Source organism: Ahaetulla prasina, chromosome 15 (genome assembly GCF_028640845.1).
Source record: "Ahaetulla prasina isolate Xishuangbanna chromosome 15, ASM2864084v1, whole genome shotgun sequence".
In the NCBI taxonomy this organism is placed as follows: domain Eukaryota; kingdom Metazoa; phylum Chordata; class Lepidosauria; order Squamata; family Colubridae; genus Ahaetulla; species Ahaetulla prasina.
Genome location: NC_080553.1, coordinates 17,532,132 through 17,559,659, shown reverse-complemented (window position 1 = coordinate 17,559,659; position 27,528 = coordinate 17,532,132). Strand labels below are relative to the sequence as shown.

Below are 27,528 nucleotides of genomic sequence, written 5' to 3'. Positions count from 1 at the left end.
TGCTGCACCGGCTCCAGAGGTAGAAAAATATGATGATGGTGATGCCCTCAAAGAGGCTCTGGTTTTCATTTTCCTCCTCACATCTTCCGCATTTATTGGCTGAGAAGAATGAGGTTTCTTCAAGAGGAGGTGTCATGTCCCACTCCTCCTCTGACAGCCGGGTCTGGGAAGTCTGTATCAAGCGTGGCCACGAAGCCTCTGCAACTTTGCCAAATTCCTGTCAGAGTTCTCAGGGCAGGCAGGAATTCAAGGTGTGACTTCAGCAACCAGACTTTGCCTGACTCAGGGAATGCCAAAAAGCAGATCCTTTATATAGGCCATGGGGTGTGGCTCCATGACTCAGCACTTATCCAGGCCTGCCCCTCCCTCCCTTTTGCTGATGTCGCCTCTCCATTCTCCGGAAGCGGGGATCCGTCCACTGTGACTTTCCGTCCTCCTGATCTGCTGCCGGCAATTCTAGCATGTGGCTGGCTTCGTGCTCACACGCTGTAGGGAGGTTTGTTTGCTCAGTCTGTCCGGGTATGGTGCCAGGGCTGGGGGCTGGAGGCATGCCAGGCCATTCTTCTTCACTATCAGTCTGGCTCAGATAGCAGGAGATGGGAGGGGCCCGGCTGAGGAGAGGAGGGTGGGCGAGGCACAACAAGGAGGTGACTTCTGAGGTAACCAAGCTCTTGTGGAGTCCTTGGTGCTCTTTAAGCTTGGTGGGGTTTTTTTTGCAGGCGTTTCATGACCCAGCTAGGTAACATCGTCAGGATCATCGAGGTGACAACATCAGCACTGACGATGTTACCTAGACAGGTTGTGAAATGTCTGCAAGAAAACCACCAAGCTCAGAGAGCACTAAGGACCTCATCGTCCTCTTCCCCCACCTCCTCCTCCTCCCCTTCCTCCAGTCTGCAAACCCTTCTCCCTTACAGCACTGATGATATTACCTAGTCGGGTCACGAGATGTTTGCAAGAAAACAACAAAACTCAGGGGAGCCCAGGAACTCCACAAATTCCATTTTCTTCTATTGGAGTTACTTTCTCTCTTTCAAATCTAATTTTAAATTTTAGCTGAGGCGCCAGAATGGCCCTCAAAACGGAAGCTTTAAATTAACAGATTTAAGGAGAACCAGCCGATAATTCCAGCACAATCCCTGCTTTGCATGACAACTCTGTGTGTGTGTTTGTTGTCTGTGTGTGTGTTTGAGCTTTGCATGCATTTTTGTGGTCTGTTCAGTACCGTTCTGAGAAATAACCAATGTAAGGTCTCGCCATCTGCAACCTTCTTTCCCTCCCTTTTCAATTCTTTATCTCCCAATCCTATTAACATCTTTCTTTAAAAAAAAAAATGTAAAAAATAAAACCCCTGAAATGGATTCTGGCATGAATCTCCCTAGGTAAAACCTTTTCACTTTGTTTCCAAAGTTCCCCCATCATTAACGCCAGCTGTAAAACCTTCACTCCGTTAAATCAAAGGACAATTAAAATTCCAGAAAACCCCGTTGCTGTTCATCCTTTTTTTTTTTTTTTTTTGGAGGGGGGGGGCGTGATTTTTAAACAGGTTTAATGGGACGACTCTTCTGAATATTGTTTGACCCTCTCTTTTAGAGAAGCCAAGTTAATAAAAGAGAACGATGAAGAGAGAGCTTCATTGCAGAAATCCATCAGTGTTACTAGTGCCTTGATTACAGAGCGAGACGAAGAGTTGGAAAAACTCAGAAATGAGGTACAAACGTAGAAGTGTGTGACCTGTAGCATCCTCTCGTATCTGGGTGGCCCACAAAACACGACACTCCCTCCCTCCCTCCCTCCCTCTTTCCTTTCTTCCTCCCTCCCCCCCCTTCCTTCCTCCTTCCTCTCTCCCTCCTTCTCTTCTCCCACCTTCCTTCCTTCGTCTCTCCCTCCCTCCCTTCTTCCTCCTTCCTTCCTCTCTCCTTTCCTCCCTCCCTCCTTCCTTCCTCCCTCCCTCCCTTTCCTTCCTTCCTTCTTTCCTTCCTTTCTTCCTTTCTCCCTCCTCCCTCCTTCCTTCCTTCGTCTCCCTCCCTCCCTTCTTCCTCCTTTTCTCCCTCCTTCCTCCCTCCCTCCCTCCTTTCTCCTTCCTTCCTTCGTCTCTCCCTCCCTCCTTTCTTCCTCCTTCCTTCCTCTCTCCTTTCTTCCCTCCCTCCCTCCTTCCTCCTTGCCTCCCTCCCTCCCTTTCCTTCCTTCCTCCCCCCTTTCTTCCTCCCTTCCCTCCTTCCTCCCTCCTTCTCGCCCTCTCTCTTCTCCCCCCTTCCTTCCTCTCTCCCTCCTTCCTCTCTCCTTTCTTCTCCCTCCTTCCTCCCTCTCTCCTTCCTTCCTCTATCCCTCCTTCCCTCCCTCCCTCCTCCCCTTCCTCTCTCCCTCCCTCTCTCTTTCTCCCTTCCTTCTTCACTCCCTCCCTCCTTCTCTTCCCTCGCTCCTTCCTTCCTTCCCTCTTTCCCTCCCTTCCTTCCTCTTTCCTTCCCTTCCTCCTTCTCTCCTTCCTTAGGGTTCACTTAGCAATAAAAACTTTGGGCTCCATTGTGGTTGTTTCTAAGTCAAAGACTATCTGCATGCCCTTCATTTCTTTCCTTCCGTGACATTATTTAATTCACGTTGTGTCCCCTTTTTTCTTTTTGGACTTTTGCAGGTCTCGGTGCTCCGTGGAGAGAATGCCACGGCGAGGAATTTGCACTCGGTCGTTCAGTCCCTGGAATCCGATAAGGTTAAACTTGAGATCAAAGTAAAGAATCTGGAGCAGAAGCTCAAAGAGAGCCAAAAAAGCTCTTCAGGTAAAGCCAGCTCTGGAATGTAGGTTACCTGGCCCCTCAGGTTGCCCAATTTAATGGAGATTTTCCCAAGTGGAGACAGCTGACATCTCCAGGTGTGAACTTCCAATCCCAGAATTCAAATAAGGTGACATTTGGGGAAAGGGCAACCGATCACTGTTTCTCCACTTTGACCATTTTAAAGAGGGGTGGACTTCAGCTCCCAGAATTCAAGGCGCTGGGTCCTCTCCTCTTAAAAGAAGTGGTGAAGGTTGGGAAACATTGGCTTAAAGCGTTGGTTCAACCAACCCACTGAGCTCCAGCAACCATAGAGTCTGTTCTCTAGAGAGGCCAGACCCTGGGGAACTCTGGGAGTTTAGCTCAGAGGTCTCCAACCTTGGCAACTCTAAGACTTGTGGACTTCAACTCCCAACTCTGGGAGTTGTGGACTTCAACTCCCAACTCTGGGAGTTGAAGTCCGCAAGTCTTAAAGTTGCCAAGGTTGGAGACCCCTGCTTTAGCTGACCAAGGTTGAAATCACATGCCTTGCCTCCAGCAATCTGATTTTATCCAAACGTGGAGAAGTACATCCAGATGTGGCCTCCTGAGACCAAGTCAACTGGACGCTCCCAAAGAGTCCACCATCCCATCTGTCTCTGATGAAGATCCTGTAAAATCAGGGAGTCTTTATTTCATGTCTTTCTAATGTGTTTTTTTTTTTAATCTTCCATCTTGTCTAAGATGTTTCATCTAGTGGCGACCTCCAAAAGGAAGAAGCCCAAGAGAGCCAGGTATGCATCCGTCCTCTTAGTCGTTTCATTCCATCATTTTTAAAAAAAAAAAAAAAAACTTGTCCAAAGACGGCATTCTCCCTTCCCCAAATTCTTGAAGTTGAGTTTTATCATATTCTTAACATACTAATATTTGGTTTCTTTGTGTTTCTCCCCCTCCCTCTCCCTTCTTTCCTTCTTCCCTCCCCCTTCGCTTCTCCTTTTCGTTCCTTGCTTTGATCTGCGGCTGGGGATAATCTTCTGCCATCAGCAAATGGTTGGTTTCAGCTTTCTCTGCTTTTTTGTTGTTTTTTTTAAAAAAATTAAGTTTTCTCGGTGATGATAACCTTGGGGTCCTTTTGCAAGGGAGCCGATCTTCTCCTCCCGTCAGCCTCTGTTCTTTTCGGTGACAAAATGGAGGAAGGAGGAGAGGGGAGACTATAAACGGGTGGCTGAACTATCTCCTGAGAATTGGGGGTCTGCTGGGAGTTTCCCTTGGGCTGTTTCCAGAGGTGGTTTCAGCCGGTTTGGACCGAGTTCAGGCAAACCGGAAATTGTGGGCGGGGCATGCGGCAAAACTGTGATCGTCTGAGCCTTTTTTTTTTTTTACTTTTTAAAGCATTTTTTTTATTACCTGTTCGCCCAAACCGGTAGTTAAAAAATGCTTTAAAAAGGTTTAAAAAAGGTTCCCAAGATCAGAGCTGTGCCGCGCGATCTTGGGATCCTTTTAAAAAACTTTTTAAAAGCATTTTTTACTACCAGTTCGGGCGAATAGGTAGTAAAAAAAATGCTTTTAAAAAGTTTTTTTAAAAAACCGTTCCGACAATTGTGCAGCACAGTGCAAATTGTGCATGCATGGCCAGCAAACTGTTCAGATTTTACCACTGAGGTCAGCCGTAACTTCCAACAGTTTTTGTTAAGCAGCCATAAATTGAGGACTACCTCTAATGCACTAAGGAGGTTTAGTTTCAAGTGAAGAAGAATTGAGAGCAGATACACCGAGGTTATAGCCATGTTGTTCATGAAGCTTGAGACCTCCTGCTTAGAAGAGACTACTGTGTTTCTCCGAAAATAAGACCCTGTTTTATATATTTTTTGAACCCTGAAATAAGCGCTTGGCCTTATTGCCGTGCCCTCAAAAGCCCGATTGGGCTTATTATCAGGGGATGTCTTATTTGGGGGGAAACGGGGTACTGCCTAGATCAGGGGTCTCCAACCTTGGTCCCTTTAAGACTTTGTGGACTTCAACTCCCAGAGTCCCTCAGCCAGCAAAGTCCACAAGTCTTAAAGGGACCAAGGTTGGAGACCCATGGTCTAGATGTTTGGTAGATCCATTTTGCCTCGTATGGTGAGATTCATTTCTCGTTCTTTTTCTCCTCAACCCTTCAGATTGACTTCCTCAATTCGGTCATTGTGGATCTTCAAGATAAAAACGCCGAACTGAAATCGAAACTGAACAAGATGTCCGAGGCGGCTCTCAATGGAGACGAGGAAGAAGTTATTAATTATGACAGGTTGGTAGTCGAAAAAATTGGGGATTTGGGAGGCTGTTTTACTTGGAATGGCTTATGGTAGACACAGCTGGATGACATAGAGCAGTGTTCCTCAACCTTGGCTACTTTAAGAGGTCTGGACCCAATCCCAGAATTCCTCAACCAGCAAAGCTGGGAGTTGAAGTCCAGACCCCTAAAATTCTGGGAGTTGAAGCCCGGGCCTCTTAAAGTAGCCAAGGTTGAGAACCATTGGCTTAAAGCATTGGCTAAACCAACCCGTTGAGTTCCAGCAACCATAGAGTCTGCTCTCTAGAGAGGCCGGACCCTGGGGAATTCTGGGAATTGAAGTCCAGACCTCTTAAATTCTGTGAGTTGAAGTCCAGACCTCTTTAAACGGCCAAGGTTGAGGAACATTAGCATGGAAAACTGAAAAACCAAAATCCCAACTTCTTGCTTGCTCCTGTTCCTCAACCACGTTCCTCAGAGGAAACCCCACCAACCACCGTGAAGTCTCCCAGAACGACCCATGGGAGGCCGTCCGCTTTCCTAAACTGTTTCTGTCTCGACAGCGAGGAAGACAACCAAGTCAAGAGGAAACCTCGCCTCTTCTGCGACATTTGCGATTGTTTCGACCTCCACGACACCGAAGATTGTCCTACGCAAGCCCAGGCGCCTGAGGAACCTCCCCACTCCACGTACCACGGCAGTCGGAAAGAGGAGCGGCCGTACTGCACCATTTGTGAGATGTTTGGCCACTGGACCGCCAACTGCAACGACGATGAGACCTTCTGACAACAGGACAGGAGCGGAGAAGATGAACGTTGTTTCGGTTCGCTAGTTGGACCTTGTCCTCCTCCACCACCAATCTCCAAGGGTGGGGCCAGAAGGAGAGAAGAGAAAGGGGACCGGCACTCTTTCCTCCCAGAATTCCTTGCAGCAGCCACCCAGATTTATAAAAAAAAAAAAAAGACGTTGTGGATCTGGTCTTCCATAAGCAAGATAGTTTATTCTGCCCTTCTTACGATGAAATTAAAATAAATAATTTAACTGGGGCTGCCAATTTTCATTTAGAAATTTCATTTCCTGGGATTTTTGCATCCAGAAACTTCCCTCCGGTCGCGTGGCTTAGTTTGGGGAGAGGGGTGGGAGGGAGGTGGGGGAAGAAAGGAGAGGAGATGGGGTGCAAACCAAGAAGTATAGTTCTATTTTAGCTCACTTAAAGCTCTTTGAAATTATGCTGTTAATTTTCCTATTTGCACTACTACGCTCCTCCAAGCTGCGGTTGTACGTTGTTGTTGTTTTTTAGCGTTTGTAACGTTCTGACACTGGAATGGGTTGAAGAGGCGAGTTCTTCTTTTCTTTTCTTTTCTTTTTCCCAACGTTGTTTGTTTTTGTTTTGCTTCGGCTTTGTGACCACTCGATCAACCGACACGCGTGAGCAAACTTTCGTGCGTGTGCTACTGGTGCAAGACCTAGAAGTAGTGCCTTTCTTGTCCGCGAGATTTCTTTTAACGGTGTGAGATTTTGTCGAGGCAAAAAAAAATAAAAAATACCACAAAGCAGGTCAGCCACTGTGGGGAAATATTTTGCTTTTCCCCCTAACGAAACCTCTCCAGCTCTGCGTTTGGGAAATGTCTCCCTGTTTTTTCAGCTTCTGTAGAGTTGTACATAAGTACATATATAAATATATTTAAGAAAAACAAAGATTTATATTTTGGAAAACAATCTGATTGTCTTTTAAGTGTTTCTGTTCTTCTGAAAAAGAGGGCTTTTGTGTACCGTAACTTGACTTCAATGACTTTAAATCGCCTCAAAAAACTTGGGAGATTTTTTTTTTTTTCTGACTGGGGTGGGTTGTGGGGCGGGGCAGGTTTGCATGTACCAAAAAAAGGGACAAAAAAAAAAAACCCTTCCGGCTACAGTTTGTATCCTGTAACAGATTTTTTTTTTAATCAAAAGTCCGTCCTGAAATCAAGACGGTTTTTTAAAAAACGAATTTAAGATGTCATTTATTTATTTTCCCCTGGGTTGGGATTTTGTCCCAGATGAATGTAAAATAGAAAACTCAATGTTGAAATAAGGTGGAGTTTCTAAGAAGCGGATACCTTACAAGAATATTTTAAGAAGTAGAAAATGGAGCACATTTCTGAGTGAAACTGTTTTCATGCTTAATTTAATGCCCGGGGCGTTCCTGTGGAGTTAATTCCATCGCTCCGAGTAAATGCTTAGCGTGCGCTAAACAAAGATGATGCCAAGCTGGTTTTGCTCTCTTCTTTTGAATGTCACAAAAAGAAAGGTAAAGAAAACACTATTAGCCTTCCTTGCATAATGGAAGATTTGAACTCTTCTATAACTATGTTTGGGTTTATCTGTGTTTCTTTTTAAACGCACACACAGACTTCTAGAGAGGCACATACCTGTGCTAGTTGTTAATGATTCCCAGATTACAATCAATATTTGGCCTATGAGGTTTTGGGTTTTTTTAAAAAAAATCAATGTAACTGTTTGAACTTTGGAGTAAAGAATGTATTATAGGGATAGTCATTAAAAAAAGGCAGGGACATCAGTATTAAACTAAACCAACTGTACTGTATCTTTAATAAAGGGATTATTCTCTACTCATTAGCTGTGCCTCCTCCTTTTCAAAACTGTTTGTGAGTGTTTGATGCTGGGCAACAGATGCTGAGTGTTTGATCCTGGGCAGCAGATGCTGTTCAAACAACAATGTTGGCTTATGTTGGCCGACCTGATGATGATTTGCCGGAATGAGTTATTTAAAGGCACATCAACTTTGAAAGTGTTAAGCTGTTAAATTTGCTGATTTATTTAGCATTCATGCAATCGCTGATGTACAACACTGATAAAACACATTATACATAGAAACACCAATATAACTTTGAAACATCAGCAGGTAGGCGATGATTAGGTAGGTAGGTAGAAAGGTAGGTAGGCAGACAGAGATATAGATATAAAGGATGGATAGATGGATGATAAGCAGAGATAGATAGATAGATAGATAGATAGATAGATAGATAGATAGATAGATAGATAGATAGATAGATAGATAGATAGATAGATAGGCAGACAGATATAAAGGATAGATAGATATATGAGAGAGATGACAGATATAATGATAGGTAAAATATAGATACAATGAGAGAGATATGATATATGATTAGATAGATAGAGATATAATGAGAGAGGGAGGTGGAGGGAGGTGACAGAAATAGATATAATGATAGATTAGATAGATAAAATAGAGATAATGAGTGAGAGAGGCTAGAGATAGATATAACGATAGATTAGATATAGATATAATGAAAGAGATGGCGAGGGAGATGATAAGAGATAGATAGTAGATAGAATAGATGATGGATCGGTACATGATAGGCAGATAGCGATAGATATAAAGGATGGATGATAGATATAAAAGATGAGGTAGATGGTATTATGATAGGTAGGTACAGAAGCATGGATACCTTAGAGCAGGGGTCTCCAGCCTTGGCAACTTTTAAGACTTGTGGACTTCAACTCCCAGAATTCTCTAGCCAGCATAGACCTGGCTGGAGAATTCTGAGAGTCGAAGTCCACAAGTCTTAAAGCTCCCAAGTTTGAAGACCTCTGCCTTAGAGACAGAGAAAAAGAAAGAAAGAACACGGGCAATACAATATACAAGAAAAAAATATTATTTTATTTATTTATTTTGTCAAACACAACTATATATATAAGTATAAACATGAAATGACCACACAAATTGAATACAACCAAAGGGAACATTGGGACAGGAACGGTAGGCACGCTGGTGCTCTTTTTTTATTTTATTTTTTATTTTTTTTATTTTTTATTTGTCACAACAGTATACACAAACAATTGTCATAGATAAAGCAACATGTATTGAAGAAAATATATGTAAAAATATGCATCAATAATATTAATTTGATATAATGAAGGGAACATTAGGACAGGAACGGTAGGCACTTTTGTGCTCTTATGCACGCCCCTTACAGACCTCTTAGGAATGGGGTGAGGTCAATAGTAGACAGTTTTTGGTTGAAGATTTTGGGGTTTTGAGTAGAGACTATGGAGTCAGGTAATGAGTTGCAAGCGTTAACAACTCTGTTACAGAAGTCATATTTTTCTGCAATCAAGTTTGAAGCGGTTGACATTTAGCTTGAATCTATTTTATTTATTATTTATTTTATTTATTTTATTATTTGCATTTATATCCCGCCCTTCTCCGAAGACTCAGGGCGGCTTACACTATGTCAAGCAATAGTCTTCATCCATTTATATATTATATACAAAGTCAACTTATTGCCCTCCCAACAATTTTGGTGACCATCTTTAAAGCGCTCCATGGCATAGGGCCGGGCTACCTACGGGACCGCCTACTGCTACCAGATACCTCTCACCGACCCGTGCGCTCTCACAGAGAGGGACTCCTCAGGGTGCCGTCAGCGAGACAGTGTCGTCTGGCAACACCCAGGGGAAGGGCCTTCTCTGTGGGGGCTCCCGCCCTCTGGAACGAACTCCCCCCAGGACTTCGTCAACTTCCGGACCTCCGAACCTTCCGTCGCGAGCTTAAAACACATTTATTCATCTGCGCAGGACTGGACTAGATTTTAAATTTATAGGGGTTTTAATTGGTTTTAATATTTATACTATTTTTAATAATTTGGCTTTTAGAATAACTTTTTTAATGGTTATCTTAATTTGTACATATATGTTTTTATTTGCCTGTGAACTGCCCTGAGTCCTTCGGGAGATAGGGCGGTATACAAATATGAATAAATAAAATAAATAAATAAATAAATCTGGGTCCTCATTTTACCTACCTTATAAAGGATGGAAGGCCGAGTCAACCTTGAAGCAACCTTTTGCTCTTGTAATATTGTAATTGTATAATATTATAATATATATTAATATTGTAATTGCTCTTGTAATATTGCGATTTAAATTAAAATTATTTATTAAAATAAAAGACGATGGCAAAAATCACCCATCAGGTGGGACCCCAGAATTGCAATAGGATAGAGAAGGTCATTCAATATTTTAAGGAAGTTGCGAAAGATCCGGGGGAGGGGGGGGGGGACGGACACGGGATGCACGCCCCCTCCTCCCCCCAAAAGAAACCCCCCCCTCTGAGCAGCCGCCTCCTCCCCCGCCGAGAGCCTCACCTGCGCGCCCAGGTAAGAAGAGCCAGAAAAACCTTGAATCGCGGGGAGGGGGGAAGAGGGGGGCGTGGCTAGGCCGAGGGGGGCGTGGCTAGGCCGAGGGCCACGCCTCCGCGCCGCCTCACGTGACCGGCGTGGGCGTGGCCGGCTCAGCTCAGCGGCCATGGCGGCTCACCTCAGCTCGGGCCGCGTCCCGTTGACGGCGCTGCGGGAAGCCGGGCGGAGGGAGCTGCGCGCCTTCCTCGACAAATGCGCCGGATCCAAGGTCAGCGCCGGCCCGGCCCGGCCCGTGCCCCACCGGGTGGAGAGACCCATCCTCCACCGCCGGCCGGGGATGATGGGTCCCCGAGTACCCGCCCCTCCCTCCCTCACCCCGGACCCTCCTCGCCCAGTTTTTTTTTTTTTTTTTAATTCTTATCCTCCCCCTAATAATGTGTTACTGGGGCCCATCCTCCACCGCCGGCCGGGGAGGATGGGTCCCCGAGTCCCCGTCCCCCAGCCGCCCCGCCCCTCCCTAACTTGGACCCTCCCTCTTATTTTTAATTATTCTCCTTCTCTCCCCACCCCCCACCCCCCTTCTATGTGATCTTGGCCTGTATTTCTTATGCATTAATAATATTTATTCTGCATTTTTAATTGCAATGATGGTCCTGCGCTGATGTGGATTATGCAAAAGTTGCATCTTTATTGTGCATTGATATTCTCGGGCATTGTTTGAATCGCCCTTCGTGGGTTAAATTCGTCAACACAGGGATAATAATAATAATAATAATAATAATAATAATAATAATAATAATAATAATAATAATAATAATAATAATAATAATAATATTTTAATTTATAGACCGCCCTTCTCCCGAAGGACTCAGGGCGGTGAACAGCCAGTTAAAATACAGGAAAACAGACAATATTAAAAACAACCCTTGAAAAACTATGTTATTTGTGCGGTATATGGATTGCCCCGTTTGGTATAGTTTTCCGTTATTCTTCCATCAATATTATTGTACGGGTGCTCCGCTCTGGTCTTGTGTGCTGATGCTTTAAATTAGGTTGGCCTAAGAGTAATTTTTAATTGAGTGGTTTTATTTCTTGTTATTTTAATATTCGGCCTTGTGGTTTCAGGTTTTTAAATTTCAAATATTGTGTTTTAATTTTTGTATACACCTTTTTAACTTGGCTGTAAACCGCCCTGAGTCTTCGGAGAAGGGCGGTATAGAAATGTAAATAATAAATAATAAATAAATAAATGATGCTCATTGGTATTATTCTAGATTGATACTGCACATTGCTATTTTATCATTTATGTCTTATATTATTCTAGATTGATACCGCCAGTGGTGAGATTCAAATAATTTAACAACCAGTTCTCTGCCCTAATGATTTCTTCCAACAACCAGTTCGTCAAACTGCTCAGAAAGTTAACAACCGGTTCTCCCGAAGTGGTGCGAACTGGCTGAATCCCACCACTGAATACCGCACATTGCTATTTTAAATTATCATGTGTTATTCATTGATATTCTAGATTGGTACTGCACATTGAATAGAATAGAATTTTTATTGGCCAAGTGTGATTGGGCACACAAGGAATTTGTCTTGGTGCAAATAAAAGACATAAAAGATACGTTCATCAAGGTACAACACTTACAACACTTAATGATAGTCATAGGGTACAAATTTAACACTTAATGATACACTTAACTATTTTAGATTGATATTTTAAATTATCATTTATTTCTTGATATCATTCTAGATTGATAATGCACATTGCTATTTTAAATTATTTGTTATTCATTGATATTATTCATTGATATTCTGGATTGATACTGCACATTGATATTTTAGATTATTATTTATTTCTTGATATTATTCTGGATTGATACTGCACATTGCTATTTTAAATTATCATTTGTTATTCATTGATATTATTCTGTTGCTTTCCATGTACACTGAGAGCTTCTACACCAGAGACAATTGTGTGTCTAATCACACTTGGCCAAATAAAGTATTCTATGTTATTGTGTGTTTGTATGTTTATGGATTGATATTTTTATTTATTAATCATCAATTTTCAGTATTTATTATATGTTGATATTCTTGTTAGTCATGGATATTTTGGATGCATTGATGCTACATTGGTATTTATTATACATGGATGTATTTATATGCCCTTCAAAGTGTTTCTCAGCTTCTTGAAGAAATGTTGTGACATACGTAAATCTGTTTCTTCTTCTTTAGGCCATTGTGTGGGATGAGTATCTTACTGGGCCCTTTGGATTAATTGCGCAATATTCTCTTCTGAAGGTACGATGTCGGCAAGAGTTATAAAACATGCTAGAAAAGTGATAATGCACTAAGTCTTTCATTTAAAAAATATGCATGTGCTCTCCCTGTGGAATTTAAAAAAAAACAAACAAACCCAAATTTAGCACATCTGGAACAAGACAGAGAACAGCAATCCTTTATTTCAAAAAAGACTTACTATTACCTCAGCAAGCTGAGCGCCAAACCACGCTTTTTCTCAAATATTCAAATGGAATGTTTTCATAGTTGTTTTGTTTGTTTCCTTCCAGGAACATGAGGTGGAGAAAATGTTCACCCTCAAAGGTGGTCACCTTCCACCGGCTGATGTCAAGAACATTATTTTCTTTGTCCGGCCCAGGTTAGAGCTCATGGACATAATTGCAGACAATGTGCTCAGGTAAGGTCACCTGGAGACTTTGATCTCCAGGTTCTCTGTGGGCTTTTTCACCAGGACAAACTCTACTGTTTATGTGGGCAGAGGAACATATAGTATAGAATCCTTTACTGGCCAAGTGTGATGCTAGGAGCAATGCTCCTAGAAGCACGAAGCTGTAAACACCAGCCTGAAGATGACGAATGAGACTTCGTTGAAACGTCGCCAAGACACTTCCAATTTTACGCGGGAGAAAACCCGAATAACCAAAGACCTAAAATGTTCATTTCAACTGGTCCAGAGACCTATTAAAATTTATCTTAGGGAAAGGCTCAATCAGTTAAAAATGTTCCTTCTCTTTTTCCAGCGAAGATAAAATTCGCTGTCCGCAGCGGGATTTCCACATCTTGTTCGTGCCGCGTCGCAGCTTGTTGTGCGAGCAGCGCCTCAAAGAACTGGGCGTGCTGCACTGTTTCGTTCACCGAGAGGAATACAGCCTGGACCTCATTCCCTTTGACGGTGACCTCTTGTCCATGGAGTCAGAAAACGCCTTTAAGGTCAGACCCCGCACACAGCTAAAAGTCCTTTCTGATTGCAGGAAATGCTGGCTTCCTGGAAAATTGAGAGTGCCTTTTCTTTCTCCTAGGAGTGTTACCTAGAAAATGACCAGACCAGCCTCTACCATGCGGCAAAAGGACTCATGACACTCCAGGCTCTCTATGGAACCATCCCGTTCATCTTTGGAAAAGGAGAGTGCGCACGGGTAAAAAAAATAAGCTGAAACGTCAGTCCTTAATTTATAGCTCAGCTTGGCTTCCCGCCAGCCTCTTTTGCAATAAGGAACCCAGGGGTGAAATGCTCCCGGTTCAGACCGGATCGGCCGATCTGGTAGCAATGGCGGCGGGTGGTTTGGAGAACCGGTAGCAAAAATCCCTGCCCCCCACACCTCACCCCACCCATGCCCAGCGGAGCCTAATTTGTGCACAGAGCAAAAGTAATGTCTGAAATAGACAGTGGAAACCAGGGTGGGTTGGAAGGGGCTTCTGCTTGGCTCGGGCGTCTAGGAATTGAGAGCTGAACCAGCAGAGCAGGGCGTGAGAAACGTAGCTTTAAAGGCGCCTGGTCTTTGTGAGGTTTAATCGTTGTGGCCTGGTCCGTAAATCTCGGGGATTCTTTGGATTGCAGCATGTGGCAAACATGATGATCCGTATGAAGAGGGAGTTTTCGGGGATCCAGAACCCCATTCTGCCCGTCTTCGATACCCTCCTGCTGCTGGATCGCAACGTGGATTTGATCTCGCCTCTGGCTACCCAGCTGACCTATGAGGGCCTGATTGATGAAATATATGGAATTCAGAACAGTAAGTTAAGACCGGGACGGAAAAGGAAGAAAGTTTTGTCAGTTCCTCTCAGCTCGGCCAGCCTCGCAGGGTTGTTAGAAGGAAAATTGGAGGAAGCGGGCTCCATAGACCACTCTGAGCTCCTGAGAGTCATATACAGGTAGCCTTCGACTTGCAACAGTTCCTTTAGTGACCATTCAAAGCTACAACGGCCCTAAAAACATGGACTTGCAACTATTTTTCACACGTACCACCTTTCCAGCATCCCCATGGTCATGTGATCAAAATTCAGCCGCTTGGCAACTGGCTTGTATTTATGACTGTTGCTGTGTCCCAAGGTCACATGGGTAGCTCAGGCTGTAAAGAAGCCTGTTATTATTATATTATTATTATTATTTTATTATTTATTGAATTTTTATACCGCCCTTCTCCCGAAGGACTCAGGAGATAAAATACAAAATATGTACAATTAAAACAAATTAAAACATATCAAAATTACGAAAACGGCTAGAACACAGCAGCCTGCAGTTACTGCAGGTTCAAGCCCGGCCCAAGGTTGACTCAGCCTTCCATCCTTTATAAGGTAGGTAAAATGAGGACCCAGATTGTTGGGGGGGCAATAAGTTGACTTTGTAAATATACAAATAGAATGAGACTATTGCCTTACACACTGTAAGCCGCCCTGAGTCTTCGGAGAAGGGCGGGATATAAATGTAAATTTAAAAAAAAAAAATCCCCTTTGGCAGCTTTCTTAAGAGGAGAGCAGATTCACTGAACAACTAGATTACTAATTTAGCAACCGCAGTGATTCATTTAACAGCAGATGCAGGAAAGGTCGTTAAAAAAGGGGGCAAAATTCACTTAACAAATGTCTCACTTTAGCAAGAGAAATCTTGGGTTCAATTATGGCCATAAGTTGAGGACTATCTGTATACCTTCAATATGTCTCTCCCGGGCCTTTTTTTAAAACATCCGTCTCATTTCTTTTTCCGCGATGTTTGGCAGCTTACGTAAAACTTCCCCCCGAAAAATTTGCCCCCAAGAAGCAGGGGGAGGCCGCGAAGGAGCTCCCCACCGAGGCCAAGAAGCTGCAGCTGAACTCCGCGGAGGAGCTGTACGCGGAGATCCGCGACAAGAACTTCAACGCCGTGGGCAGCGTCTTGAGCAAGAAGGCCAAAATCATCTCAGCTGCTTTTGAGGTAGTAATAATAAAGTGGGGGGCCCCCAAACTTGGCAGCTTTAAGACTTGTGGACTTCTGTGAACATTGTGGCCCTGAGTTGAGGATTCCCTGTGCGTAATTTTTGTGTAGCTTGCAGTGAAAAAGTTTTTTGAACCAGGAGTATCTGAGCTGAGCTGTAATTGACAGGGATATTCGTATCTTTAGGAGGGAGGGAGGAAGGAAGGAAGGAAAGGTAAGGAAAGGAAGGAGGGAAGGGGAGGGAAGGGAAGGGAAGGGAAGGGAAGGGAAGGGAAGGGAAGGGAAGGGAAGGGAAGGAAGGAAGGAAGGAAAAAAGGGGACGACATCATATCGTCAGATCTAATAGATGATAATGAAACAGCAGCTTACAAGGAGCAGACAGGCCCGTTAATGGCCTTCATTATGGTCTATCTGCCTGGGCTTGTCATTCGTAGCATTGACACTTCTCTCCATTTTTGCACTTGTCAGTAAGCGTGTGGGATTTGCACAGTTTTTTTTTCTCTCTCTCTCTCTTACTCCCCCCTGAAAAAGCTGGATATAAATTACGAACTTCAGCAGGTTAATTAACAGATCATTACACTTTGCGGTTATCCGGTCCTTAAAAGTTCTATACGCTCTGCTTTTCATTGCTATGGAGATAATTCCAGTAATCCTGCTTCGGGGGGGGGAAAAAAGCCACCTGAGATTTGCCAGATGATCATTTCTCAGAAGGGGGTTTAGCCAGCTGCAGGTTTGGTTTGGTTTTCCACCGAGACTCTCAGTCCAAAACACAAGATTTTAAGGAAAGAAAAAGCATGGTAAAAATACGGAACTTAAGAAAAACCTGAGCAGATTATCATAAAAACCCAAAAATTTTTTAGAAATTGGAGATTTCCCAAGATCTGTTTGAGTTTTGCTGACATGCTGGGAAGAATAGAATAGAATTAGAATAGAACGGAACGGAACGGAACGGAACAGAACAGAACAGAACAGAATAGAATATAGGAATAGAGTAGAGTAGAGTAGAATAGAATAGAATAGAATAGAATAGAATAGAATAGAATAGAATAGAATAGAATATTTTATTGGCCAAGTGTGATTGGACACACGAGGAATTTGTCTTGGTGCATATGCTCTCAGTGTACATAAAAGAAAAGATACCTTCATCAAGAATCATATGGTACAACACTTAATATTAGTCATAGGGTAGAAATAAGCAATCAGGAAACAATATCAATATAAATCGTAAGGATACAAGCAACAAAGTTACAGTCATAAGTCGAAAGAGATTGGTGATGAAAACGCTGAGAAGATTAATAGTAGTGTAGATTTAGTAAATAATTTGACAGTGTTGAGGGAATTATTTGTTTAGCAGAGTGATGGTGTTCGGGGGGGAAAAACTGTCCTTGTGTTTAGTTGTTCTGGTGTGCAATGCTCTATAGCGTTGTTTTGAGGGTAGGAGTTGAAACAGTTTGTGTCCAGGATGTGAGTATAAGTGTCATTGAATTAGGTGAGCCAATTGACACTTTGAGGGATTCTAGTCCCACCTTAGACTTGAGAAACAGCTGAGTGACTTTGGGGCAGTCACCAGGAGACGGTGAATTATAGTCCCACCTTAGGCATGAAAGCCAGCCAGTCTCTTTCTCTCCCACCCAACCCACCTCACAGGGTTGTTGTTATGGGGGAAAATAGGAGGAGGAAGGTGTGTTGGATATGTTCGCAGCTTTGAGTTATTTGCAAAAACAACAAAGGCGGAATGTAAATAAAACGAATGGCTCGGGACCCCCTGATTTATGTTCTTAGGAAAGACACCATGCCAAAACCGTGGGGGAGATCAAGCAGTTCGTCTCACAGCTGCCGCACATGCAGGCCGCCAGAAGCTCTTTGGCGAACCACACCTCCATCGCGGAGCTCGTGAAAGACATCACCAGTAAGTAACTCTGAAGAGTATCTTTTTTGGGGGGACGGGCATAAGGGAGGGAGGGTTTCCCCTCTTGAATGAGGGTCAGACCGAACCAATTTTAATCTCCTCCCTCGGTATTGGCCATTGGCGAGATCTCAGTGGTATCCCTGCTATCAAAATATCTCGGGATCCCATTAACGTCATTTCTTCACAACTGGTTTCATTTTTGTATTGTAAGCTTCTGAAGACTTCTTCGATAATTTAACAGTGGAGCAAGAATTTATGTCCGGCATCGATACCGATAAGGTAGGCCAATGTTTTCTCAAAACAAGCTGATGTGTTTTGCGTAAACTAATTTCCTGTGGAATTGAGGGGATGTATATCTGGTGAGGAGCATTCACCCCAAAAAACTGGCAACCATAATTTTGGGGTTTAAGCATCTTTGAAAGCTAGTACAAGGTACCTACTTCCAAGTATGGTGGCTTTGCCCAGAAGTCAAAAAAATTCTGGATCAGTAAATATTTTCACAGCCCTCTTTTTGACTCATGCAGTATATGGAAGGCAGGTTGGTAGCCATTGTTTTTTCTGCAGTTTTAATTATCTTCTGAAGTCTGTGTCTTTCTTGTTGGGTTGCAGAACCAAACCAGACAGTTATAGAGGTGCAGATGACAGACTCAATAATTCCTCTGTAGAACTGGATCAGCAGCTCCTTGGGCAGTTTGAGCTTTCTGAGTTGGCGCAGAAAGAACATTCTTTGTTGTATTTTAGGATTTTAAATGTGAATAAAGGTTAAAAAAAAAAAGGAAAGCTAGATTGCTGTGGGCCAAACTAGTCCTTTCACCAGTGTTTCTCTACCTCAACCATTTATAAGATGGGTGCTAGAATTCTCCAGGCACCATGGGTGAACGAAAACCTGCAGATGAAAAGGTAGCCTTGTGTATGATCTATCAGATTGGTGCGAACCTCTTCCATATTTTCTTCAGCACAGAGTCAATTCTGCAAAGAAAGTAGCTTCTTTGCAAGCTCGTGATTTTTATCGAAAATGTAATTGGATTTTTTTTTTTCCTCTGCAGGTCAACAGCTATATAGAAGATTGTATTGCCCGAAAGTATCCTTTGATTAAGATACTGAGGCTCGTTTGCCTCCAGTCGGTGTGCAACAGCGGCTTAAAGCAGAAGGTGCTGGATCATTACAAGAGAGAAATTCTCCAGGTTAGTCTTTCGCGAAGGCTGATATCGATACCGCTCGGGAAAGACCTTAAACAATTTGGAGCGTTTTGTAGAACGAAAACTGGTCATGGATAAGGAAAGGGAAAAAAAATCAACGAAAACATCAAGCTATTTTATCCTCCATAACCAGTGGTAAAATGTACACTTTGTTACTACCGGTTCTGTGGACGTGGCTTGGGGGGTAATGTGACTGGGTGGGCGTGGTCAACTTTTTTTAAAAAAAAACTTTTAAAAGCATTTTTTCTACAACCTCTTCGGCTGAAGAGGTTGTCAAAAAATGCTTTTAAAAGGCTCTGACAATCCCAGCTAAATTGCCTGATCGTCAAAGAGTTTCTATTTTCTTTTAAAAGCCTTTTTTTTTTGCCTTTAAAAGAAAAAAAAAGCCACTGACGATCAGGCAACTCAGCTGGGATCGTCAGAGGAGCCTTTTAAAAGCATTTTTTCTACATTTTTTTTCTTTTTGGCTAAAGAGATTGTAGAAAAAATGCTTTTAAAAGGCTCTGATGATCCCAGCTGAGCCACACGATCATCAGAGGCTTTTTTTGTTTTACTTTTAAAAGCATTTTAAAAGGTCTCAGAGGGTAAGCTCGCCGTTTCATAAATAATGTAGAAAATGAATATACTGACGCTAAAAGGCCATTGTGCTTGTTACAGACTTATGGCTACGAACACATCCTGACCTTGAATAGCCTAGAAAAAGCTGGACTTTTGAAGCCCCAGCTGGGCAGTCGAAACAACTACCCAACCATCCGGAAAACTTTGCGTTTGTGGATGGACGACGTCAACGAGCAGGCAAGCTCGCCTCTGCCTCTTGCAGCTTTTAAGACATGATTTTTCAAAGCGGTCCCAAGTTAACCTGCTGTTTACTCTTCAATTCCACCCCTTTTTTTGCAGAACCCGAACGATATCTCTTACGTCTACAGCGGTTATGCACCTCTAAGCGTTCGCCTGGCGCAGTTGCTTGCCCGGCCAGGTTGGCGAAGCATTGAAGAAGTCTTAAAAATACTTCCTGGTCCACATTTTGAAGAGAGGCAGCAGCTGCCAACTGGGCTTCAGAAAAAACGTACGTTTCTTTCGACACCCTGTTTAATTGGAAAAGGTTTTTTTAAGTGCTCCAGGACTGTGGATAAGGGCTGGTGGCCTCTTGTAGACTTCGGGGTTCCAGCAGCCACATAAATGGGGTGATTGGTCACTGTGGGAGGTACCCAGTTGTTGCCACAATATTACAATAACCCAAAGAACCTTGATTACGTTTGATCAGTCACGTTTAAATTCTGGAGTGGTGCAGTGGCCTAGAGGTGGAGCTCTCGCTTCACAATCAGGAGGCTGTGAGTTCGATCCTAGGTAGAGGCAGATATTCCTCTCTCTCTGGGCACAGTGAGAATATATCTGCTGAACAAAACTAAGTACTGGCGACAGGAAGGGCATTTGGCCAGTAAACACTCTGCTAGCTCCATTCAGTTGCCCAGACTCCACCCGGCAAGGGATTCTGGGGTCATCAAACGATGATGATGTTTAAATTCTGCATTGCACTTCCTACTTCCTCCTGTGTGGCAAATGTTTCATAACAGTATTGCAGGGAGTCCTTGACTAACATCCATTTGTTTAGCGACCGCTCAAAGTTACCAAAAAAAGTGAGCTACGACGTCCTCGCACTTACGACCGTCGTTCCCGTGGCCGTGTGATCAAATTCGGTCGCTTGCGTTGTCTGACTTGACGAGTCAACGGAGGAAGCCGGATTCACTGAACAAACCGCGTTGTTTCGCGTAGCAACTGTGGCAAATAAAGGTGTAAAATCAGCCCCTTGGCTCACTTTAACAGCCACCTTGCTTAGCGACCGAAAGCGCTAGTCCCAATTCTGTTCGTAAGTCGAGGGCTCCCTGTTTACCTACATTTGCTCACACGCCCAATAATAGCCTCCATAGTAAGGCTTTCTCATTGCCCTTTGAACTGCGTCGCAAGACGACGGTTAAGCGGGTGTAAACAGGAGGCAAAGCACAGCATAGAATTTTGAAGGCGGTTTTCAATCCCCCTCCCTGTCCGTCTGTTCCCCCCCCCCCCACTATCATTCCAGGCCAGCATGGAGAAAACCGCGTCACTCTCGTCTTCTACCTGGGAGGCGTGACCTATGCCGAAATCGCAGCCCTCCGGTTCCTCTCTCAGATGGAGGACGGGGGCACCGAATACGTCATCGCCACCACCAAGCTGATCAACGGAACCAGCTGGATCAAGTCGCTGATGGAGAAGCTGGAGCCCCCGCCCTTTTAAGGAGCAGCAGGGACAGACCGAGCAGGACTCGATCGAGGTGGGGCCACGAGATTCGGGAGAAACTGGATGCCTTCGGAAGAGATAAAAGGGGACGGTGGATTCGCAGGTTGCAAAGGAAAATGGTTTCTAAAGCTGCGGATCCAGAAGGAAAGCTCAGCCCGGCAATCTCGCTCCCTTGTGTCATTCCCAGAGCTTTTATTTATGGTTTCTAAACCCTTCTTCCTTAGTAAATTCTCTCAGGACATTTCAGGACATTTTTTTCCTAATATTTCCTCCTTCTTCCCATTCTGTAGTTAGCTTGGTTTACTTACTTCACTGATATTCTTCATTTTTCTCCCCAGGCAATTAATCATGTCGGTGGATTGTAATCTAGCCGTTTTCCGTGTCGGGCTGCCATTCTATAGCTCGAAAGTCTGCAAATGTGTAACAGATCCGCCCCTTAGGTTATACAGCTTTACCCCAATCCTCCCATTTTCATGGAATTCGCCTCCTTGATTTGTTTCTCGCAGGTTTCCACAGCAATCGCGGAAATACGGTTTTGCTGCCAATTTTGAAAAACCCTGCTCTCTTCCCCCCCCCCTCCCATGAAATACCTCCTGAAATGCTTACAATATTGAACCAAACTCATTTGCACAGAACATTATTGCGAATAGTGGGAGAAGAGGCTACTGTTTAATCAAAACCTCATTCGGTTGCAAACAAACAAGCATGTTTAAAAAAAGTGCTGGAATAATACTTTTGAAATCCGAGAAGATAAAATGTTATAAAGATGCAAATGCGGGCATTTTCCAGCCTGTATGTGTGTGTGATTGCTTTTTTGAATGTGTGCCATTTCGACAACCATAGTGCCAGCAGAATCGCTCGATATCATTGTGAAAACAACACAATTCTCTCCCGTTAAACATCATTGTTGCGATAGCTGCGTTACTCCCCATTCTCCAGAGTGCCACAGCCCCATAATGCAAAACCTTAGAATCAGGAAAATCCACTGTTTCTGGACAGTGTTGACCGTGTCTCAGAGGAGATAATTATATCCTAATAGCTTCCTGGCTAGTTTGATTTTAGTCTATTTTGATGAAGGCCTGGCTGAACACAAGGCTAATAATTTGATAATAAGAGCTCCTGATTAAATTTCAAGTCCATTTGTCGAGCCCTGATGTCTAAGCCAAAGAAAGGGTGGGGGAGGGAGATAATTGAGACCTTTCAGGGTGTAATAGCCAGGAAGAACCAGTTAAACAGAAGGGGGTGGGGGGGTGGGAATAAAACTTTAAAGTGACATGTTTTTCAGGTTAGAGACAAAGACGGGCGTGTAAATGCAAGATTTCTGCTGCAAAAAAATATAAAAAACCGGTTATAAGCAGAAGCGAAGTTTTCTCTAAAATGCTAAACTGCCTGTGTGCCTTATGCCATTTTCTTCCCTTCCAATCCTCGCCCCCATGTTATTTTCAGCACCTCTGAACGTTTAATAAATTTATGTAGGATGTTCAAGTAGCCAAGAGAGAAAATGGTCCCTTCCCAAGTCAGAGACAGCTGCAAAATGTCACCAAAGCACGTGGCTACGGTTTCCATTGACAGGAACAGCAGGGTTGATTTTCGGCCTGTTGCCAGTGATTGTTGCTACATGCACACACCCACACACACGCAAATATACACAGACACATAAACAACTGGCGGAGCAAAACGGACCCAAGCACCAAATGTAAGTGAGATTTAAAGCAGATGTTGACTTTGAAAACGTGCTGTTTTTAGCTCTATCCATGTATGTTTAACTCGCATCATAATTTGCTTTGTGTTGAACAACCATTATCTTTTAACAAGCATCGTGTACGTGTTTTGGTACGATTGCAGCTCAGTTTGTAAACCTCCCTCCCTTTCATAGTAAAAGTTATCATTGCAACAGCGAGGAGAAAATTACTCTCGCATTCTCAACAACTTAGATTTATACTCTACCCAGTGGCTAGATAATAATAGCATAATAATAATAATAATAATAATAATATAATAAACTATCCTGTACTATTTTGGAAAAGTAGAAAAAGTGGTATCTTAAAAGTGTAACACATTTATTAAACTGCACATTTTTGCACACAAGTGTATTTCATCGGGGAAAGTACTGGAGTATCTTTTTTTTTAAAAAGCCACTTTCCTCATTACTTCTATTTTCATTTTTAAAAAGCCTCGGGATATATATATATATATATATATATATATAGAATAGAATTTTTTTTTTTTTTTATTGGCCAAGTGTGATTGGACACACAAGGTGCATATGCTCTCAGTGTACATCAGTGGTTCCCAACCTTTTCTTGTTTGAGGCACAACCTTTTCTTGTTTGAGGCACCCTTGGAAAGCCTTTCAAAAGTTCCCGGCACCCTTATAAGGAAATAGATATTTAAAATCTCCGTAGCTCAAAAGTTCCCGGCACCCTCAAAAGATCTCACGGCACCCCTTAGTGCCGCGGCACACTGGTTGGGAACCACTGGTGTACATAAAAGAAAAGATACGTTCATCAAGGTACAACATTTACAACACAATTGATGATCAATATATCAATGTAAATCATAAGGATTGCCAGCAACAAGTTATAGTCATACAGTCATATATATATATATATATATATCTTTTTCCGTGCAGCGAAGAACAAAGAAGGTCTCTGTATCCCGTTGCAGAATTGCTCTCCGACCACACCTATTAGTACTTTGCCCGTCTGGCGTATATATATAGAGAGAGAGCATCCTTGCGCTGCCTCTTCAGATGACAAGAAGATCCAGGCACTTCCAGAAGCCGCTCGCTGAAGACAATCCCCAGAAAGATCCACGAAAAGGATCCTCAAACCTCCATCCTCCAAAAAAGGTGAGCAATTTATCCGCCTCTAAATATAATCGGCTTTTTATTTCATAGAAGAGGTGTGGCGTTTTAATTATAAGAACTGTAATCTTAACACAAGATAGCGTTCACATCTGAAGACGCACTGCTACTGAAAAATCAGACGTTTGGGGATTTTAAAGAAATTCTCTGAAAGTACTTTTTCTTTTCTTTTTTTTAAAGAAAATGCATTGCAGGTCCTTGGTTTGCTGGCTATCTTAATTTGTACCTTGTTGGGAACGGAAAAAAAAAATAATCTCAATTAGCAGTGTGCGGATTTCGGCTTGGTTTTTTTTTCCACCTTTGGGACTAAGCTGAGATTAATTACTAGCTGTCCTGTCAGGAGGTTTTTCCTTGTAAAAGGAAAAATCCGGTATAATTAACATGCTCAAGAGCGAAATATCTTAAAACATCGTAAAGATAACGGCAACATCTTTTAAGCCATTTATTAGATTCCCCGACCGCATATTTCTAAAAATTGGGGGATTGAAAAGGAACTTTTTATAAAGTTTAGGCACTCTCACATTATTACAGCGTTGCAGTCATTTCAATGGGGAGATTGATTTTTAAAGCTGCCCCCCCCCCACTTTATTTTGGGTGGATGGAAGGATCCAAGCCAAACTATTTGTAGATCATCGCTAAACCAGAAACATTATTTTCCCGGCAGCCCGTCCATTAGATGCAATTATAACATTAAATATTAAAGTAGGCTCCCTCTGGAAGAATTGACTGCTTTGATGACTGGATTTGGTTGGTACTAATGGATATATTAGCTATATATCTTGAGGTTCTGTGGCTGCACAGCCTAGAAATGCTATCAGGCTGGCCGCTTGCATCAGCTTTCCTAAAAATTATGGTCAAAGCTTGCAAAATTGTCTTCCAGGGACCTCACTCCCAAACAGACCCATATTTTAATTCTAAGCCAATTTACTATTGCCTTACACCAGGGGTGGGCAATTAATTTTTATCAGGGGCCGCATGAGAAGCCTGAATTGTGTCAGAGGGCCACCAACTTTCTTTCATTGTAAAATACTTAAATTAAATATTTTGAATAGCTGGTACTGATAATCAGAAGAATAAAGCACTCTGTAAATATGTATATTAGGTTATGTGAAACTGTGGTCTATTGGTTAAATAAGAAAAACAATTATTGAACCAGTGCAATTTATTTTTCAAAATAAAAGTTAAAAAAAAGTTTAATTTATGGTGTTTATGGCGGGCCGGACAGGGACGTACAAAGGGCCGGATGTGGCCCGCGGGCCTTAATTTGCCCAGGTCTGCCTTACACAATGTAAGCCGCCCTGAGTCTTTGGAGAAGGGCGGGATATAAATGTAAATAAATAATAAATAAATAATACTCACCAGGCGGAACACGAATGCCCAATAAAGCTGCTTTCTCAAAACAGAGAGCCCTCGACTTGCAACAGTTCATTTAGCCACCGTTCAAAGTTACGACAACACTGAAAAAAGTGTTTCACACTTACGACCCTTGCAGCCATCCCCATGGTCACGTGATCCCCCCTTTTGCGACCTGGCAAGCAAACGCAAAGCCGGGTTCGCTTAACAACCGTGTCAGTAACTTAAGAACTGTAGTGATTCGCTTCACAAATGTGGCAAGAAAGTTTGTAAAATGGGGCAAAACTCACAAGTCTCGCTTAGCGACAGAAATGTTGGGCTCAATTGTGGTCGTGCGTCGAGGATCCTAGACAACCACCCCGTAGTTCTTGTCTACGAACCCTCTGCTTTAAGTCACCTGTTGTAGATCACGAACCAGCTTCTATTCGGTGGCCTCTTTCATTCTGTCGTTCTCTTCTCCCGCCTTCCCTCCCTCTTCCAGATCCAGCTGTTCCCATGCAGTTTTCCCCACCACCACCTTTGAAATCCAGGATGGGGCAGGAATCCTTTACCCTCCATTTCCTGAAGGTGCTGAAGGAACTCCTGGCGTTTGTGCTCTTCAGTTACACCGTCTTGTTTGGGGCGCTGTTGTTGGCCGGATGGACGACTTACTTCCTTGTGCTAAAGTGACACCATGTTGGGAGTTCTGTCCGGTGCTCTGGAGACCTCAGCCGGACAAAATAACCCTTTCATTTTGTTTTGTGATAATCCTGAGGTTTCATTTTTAAAATCTATTTCTTGAGTATCAGAATCTCGGAGAGTTATTAAGGCACGTCCTCTCCCCGATCCATTTTTTTTTCTTTTGTAATGTCGCGGGAATATCCGTATTTGAAGCCCAGCAAGTGGCAACATGCCTTTTATTTCCTGATATTGTTAAACGCTTCGGTGTCGATTTTTTGCCTGGATTTGATTGAACTCTGAAATGAACTCACTTTTGAATTTTTTTTTCTTTTTTTAATGAGGTTTTTATATTTCCGGTTTCAGACAGCTTCCTCTTCCAAAAAAACGGCTCAATAAAATCATTTGCAGGTGTAGGATTGCCTGTGTTAAATGCTTACAAAATTAAGTGTAACAACTCACATTGCTACATCTTATAATGTCTAAGCTTTTGAAAAAAAGGGGGGGGGAATTGAACATGTATACATAGTCGTACATATTCTGAGTGATTGATAAATGTTTACTTGGTAAAAGTTAAGTTAACTGTCTGGTTCGGTTCTGCAACCCAACAAGAAAGACACAGACTTCAGAGGATAATTAGAACTGCAGAAAAAACAATTGCTACCAACCTGCCTTCCATTGAGGACCTGTGTACTGCACGAATCAAGAAGAGGGCCGTGAAAATATTTACAGATCCCTCACATTCTGGACATAAACTGTTTCAACTCCTACCCTCAAAACGACGCTATAGAGCACTGCACACCAGAACAACTAGACACAAGAACAGTTTTTTCCTGACGGCCATCACTCTGCTAAACAAATAATTCCCTCAACACTGTCAAACCTAAATCTACACTACTATTAATCTCCTCATCGTTTTCATCACCAATCTCTTTCCACTTATGACTGCATGACTGTAACTTTGTTGCTGGCAATCCTTATGATTTATATTGATATATTGACCATCATTTGTGTTGTAAATGTTGTACCTTGATGAACATATCTTTTCTTTTATGCACACTGAGAGCATATGCACCAAGACAAATTCCTTGTGTGTTCAATCACACTTGGCCAATAAAAAATTCTATTCTATTCTAATCTAACAACAAAGCTGCTTTGTATTGTTTTACATTTCTTATTAATAAAATTTAACATACGCTTTAACTCCAATTCTTTGCGTAGCAAAAGTATGCTGTACAAGTACAGATATTTTGTCTGAAGCTCCTGAGTGGTTGAGTTTCTCTGCAAGGGAAATGAATTGCCCAATAATTGAGTTATTGGTGGGTTTCTAGCTCAGGCTGATTTACCACCCAGCTTGCTGACTTGAATAACGTTAATGCCTGTTTTGGCTTGTGCAAAGCTGCCTGTTTGAACCGTGTATGCATAAAATCAGAGGATTCAGAAGAGTTTAATTCTGACCTCAATATCAAGTTAATAATAATTTAAAGTGAGTTTTTATCAGCTGCAAACATAAGACACTAAGGTAGATCTTGCAAGCCAATTAAAAATGTAATGAGTGAAATGCTCAGGATGCCTTATATTGGAATGTACAAATAATGCTATTGTTTAATTAATATGTTTAAGCTTATAAATGCCAAACACTATAATAAAAATAATTATAGAAATAAAAATAATTATTAAAAATAATTTTAAAACATTCTGAAAATTCACTTTTTTTATGATGTTCACTACTTAACTCCTTTGAAAAGTTGAAAGTTTTTATTTTGGCTCAAGAGGGGCAAATGAGTAACATTAAAACTGCTGCACTAAACTTATCCAGTGACGAGTGAAGGGGCGCATGCGCTCTCCAGTAAATCACATGTCCTTAGGGCG

At 42.6% G+C, this 27,528-nt stretch overlaps 3 protein-coding genes across 4 annotated transcripts in view; all 3 read left to right on the top strand.

The window, feature by feature from the left end:
- CLIP1 (CAP-Gly domain containing linker protein 1) overlaps positions 1 to 7,631 on the top strand; it is a 65,769-nt gene extending 58,138 nt beyond the window's left edge. For both annotated transcript variants that reach the window (XM_058158025.1, XM_058158024.1), the window contains 5 exons: positions 1,594 to 1,711; positions 2,633 to 2,774; positions 3,492 to 3,541; positions 4,910 to 5,034; positions 5,583 to 7,631. In XM_058158025.1, coding sequence (XP_058014008.1) covers positions 1,594 to 1,711; positions 2,633 to 2,774; positions 3,492 to 3,541; positions 4,910 to 5,034; positions 5,583 to 5,805 — 658 coding nt within the window. In that variant the 3' untranslated portion in view covers positions 5,806 to 7,631. The remainder of the gene's footprint in view (positions 1 to 1,593; positions 1,712 to 2,632; positions 2,775 to 3,491; positions 3,542 to 4,909; positions 5,035 to 5,582) is intronic.
- Positions 7,632 to 10,322: 2,691 nt separating this feature from the next.
- VPS33A (VPS33A core subunit of CORVET and HOPS complexes) lies at positions 10,323 to 27,352 on the top strand. The gene is made up of 15 exons (XM_058158543.1): positions 10,323 to 10,452; positions 12,423 to 12,488; positions 12,758 to 12,885; positions 13,229 to 13,418; positions 13,508 to 13,624; positions 14,047 to 14,221; positions 15,206 to 15,399; positions 17,182 to 17,308; positions 17,520 to 17,587; positions 18,355 to 18,492; positions 19,165 to 19,302; positions 19,405 to 19,573; positions 20,585 to 22,477; positions 23,413 to 23,631; positions 25,481 to 27,352. Exons 1-13 carry the CDS (start codon positions 10,351 to 10,353, stop codon positions 20,776 to 20,778), a joined length of 1,806 nt encoding a protein of 601 aa, XP_058014526.1. The 5' UTR covers positions 10,323 to 10,350; the 3' UTR covers positions 20,779 to 22,477; positions 23,413 to 23,631; positions 25,481 to 27,352.
- LOC131185732 (uncharacterized) lies at positions 25,495 to 27,352 on the top strand. The gene has a single exon (XM_058158544.1). It carries the CDS (start codon positions 25,495 to 25,497, stop codon positions 25,666 to 25,668), a length of 174 nt encoding a protein of 57 aa, XP_058014527.1. The 3' UTR covers positions 25,669 to 27,352.
- Positions 27,353 to 27,528: the final 176 nt, after the last annotated feature.

Coding starts and splice junctions, on each gene's coding strand:
- VPS33A (XM_058158543.1), top strand. CDS start 10,351: ATGGCGGCTCACCTCAGCTCGGGCCGCGTCCCGTTGACGGCGCTGCGG. Junction 15,400..17,181: donor TCATCTCAGCTGCTTTTGAG/GTAGTAATAATA, acceptor TTATGTTCTTAG/GAAAGACACCATGCCAAAAC. Junction 19,574..20,584: donor AACTGGGCTTCAGAAAAAAC/GTACGTTTCTTT, acceptor CTATCATTCCAG/GCCAGCATGGAGAAAACCGC.
- LOC131185732 (XM_058158544.1), top strand. CDS start 25,495: ATGCAGTTTTCCCCACCACCACCTTTGAAATCCAGGATGGGGCAGGAA.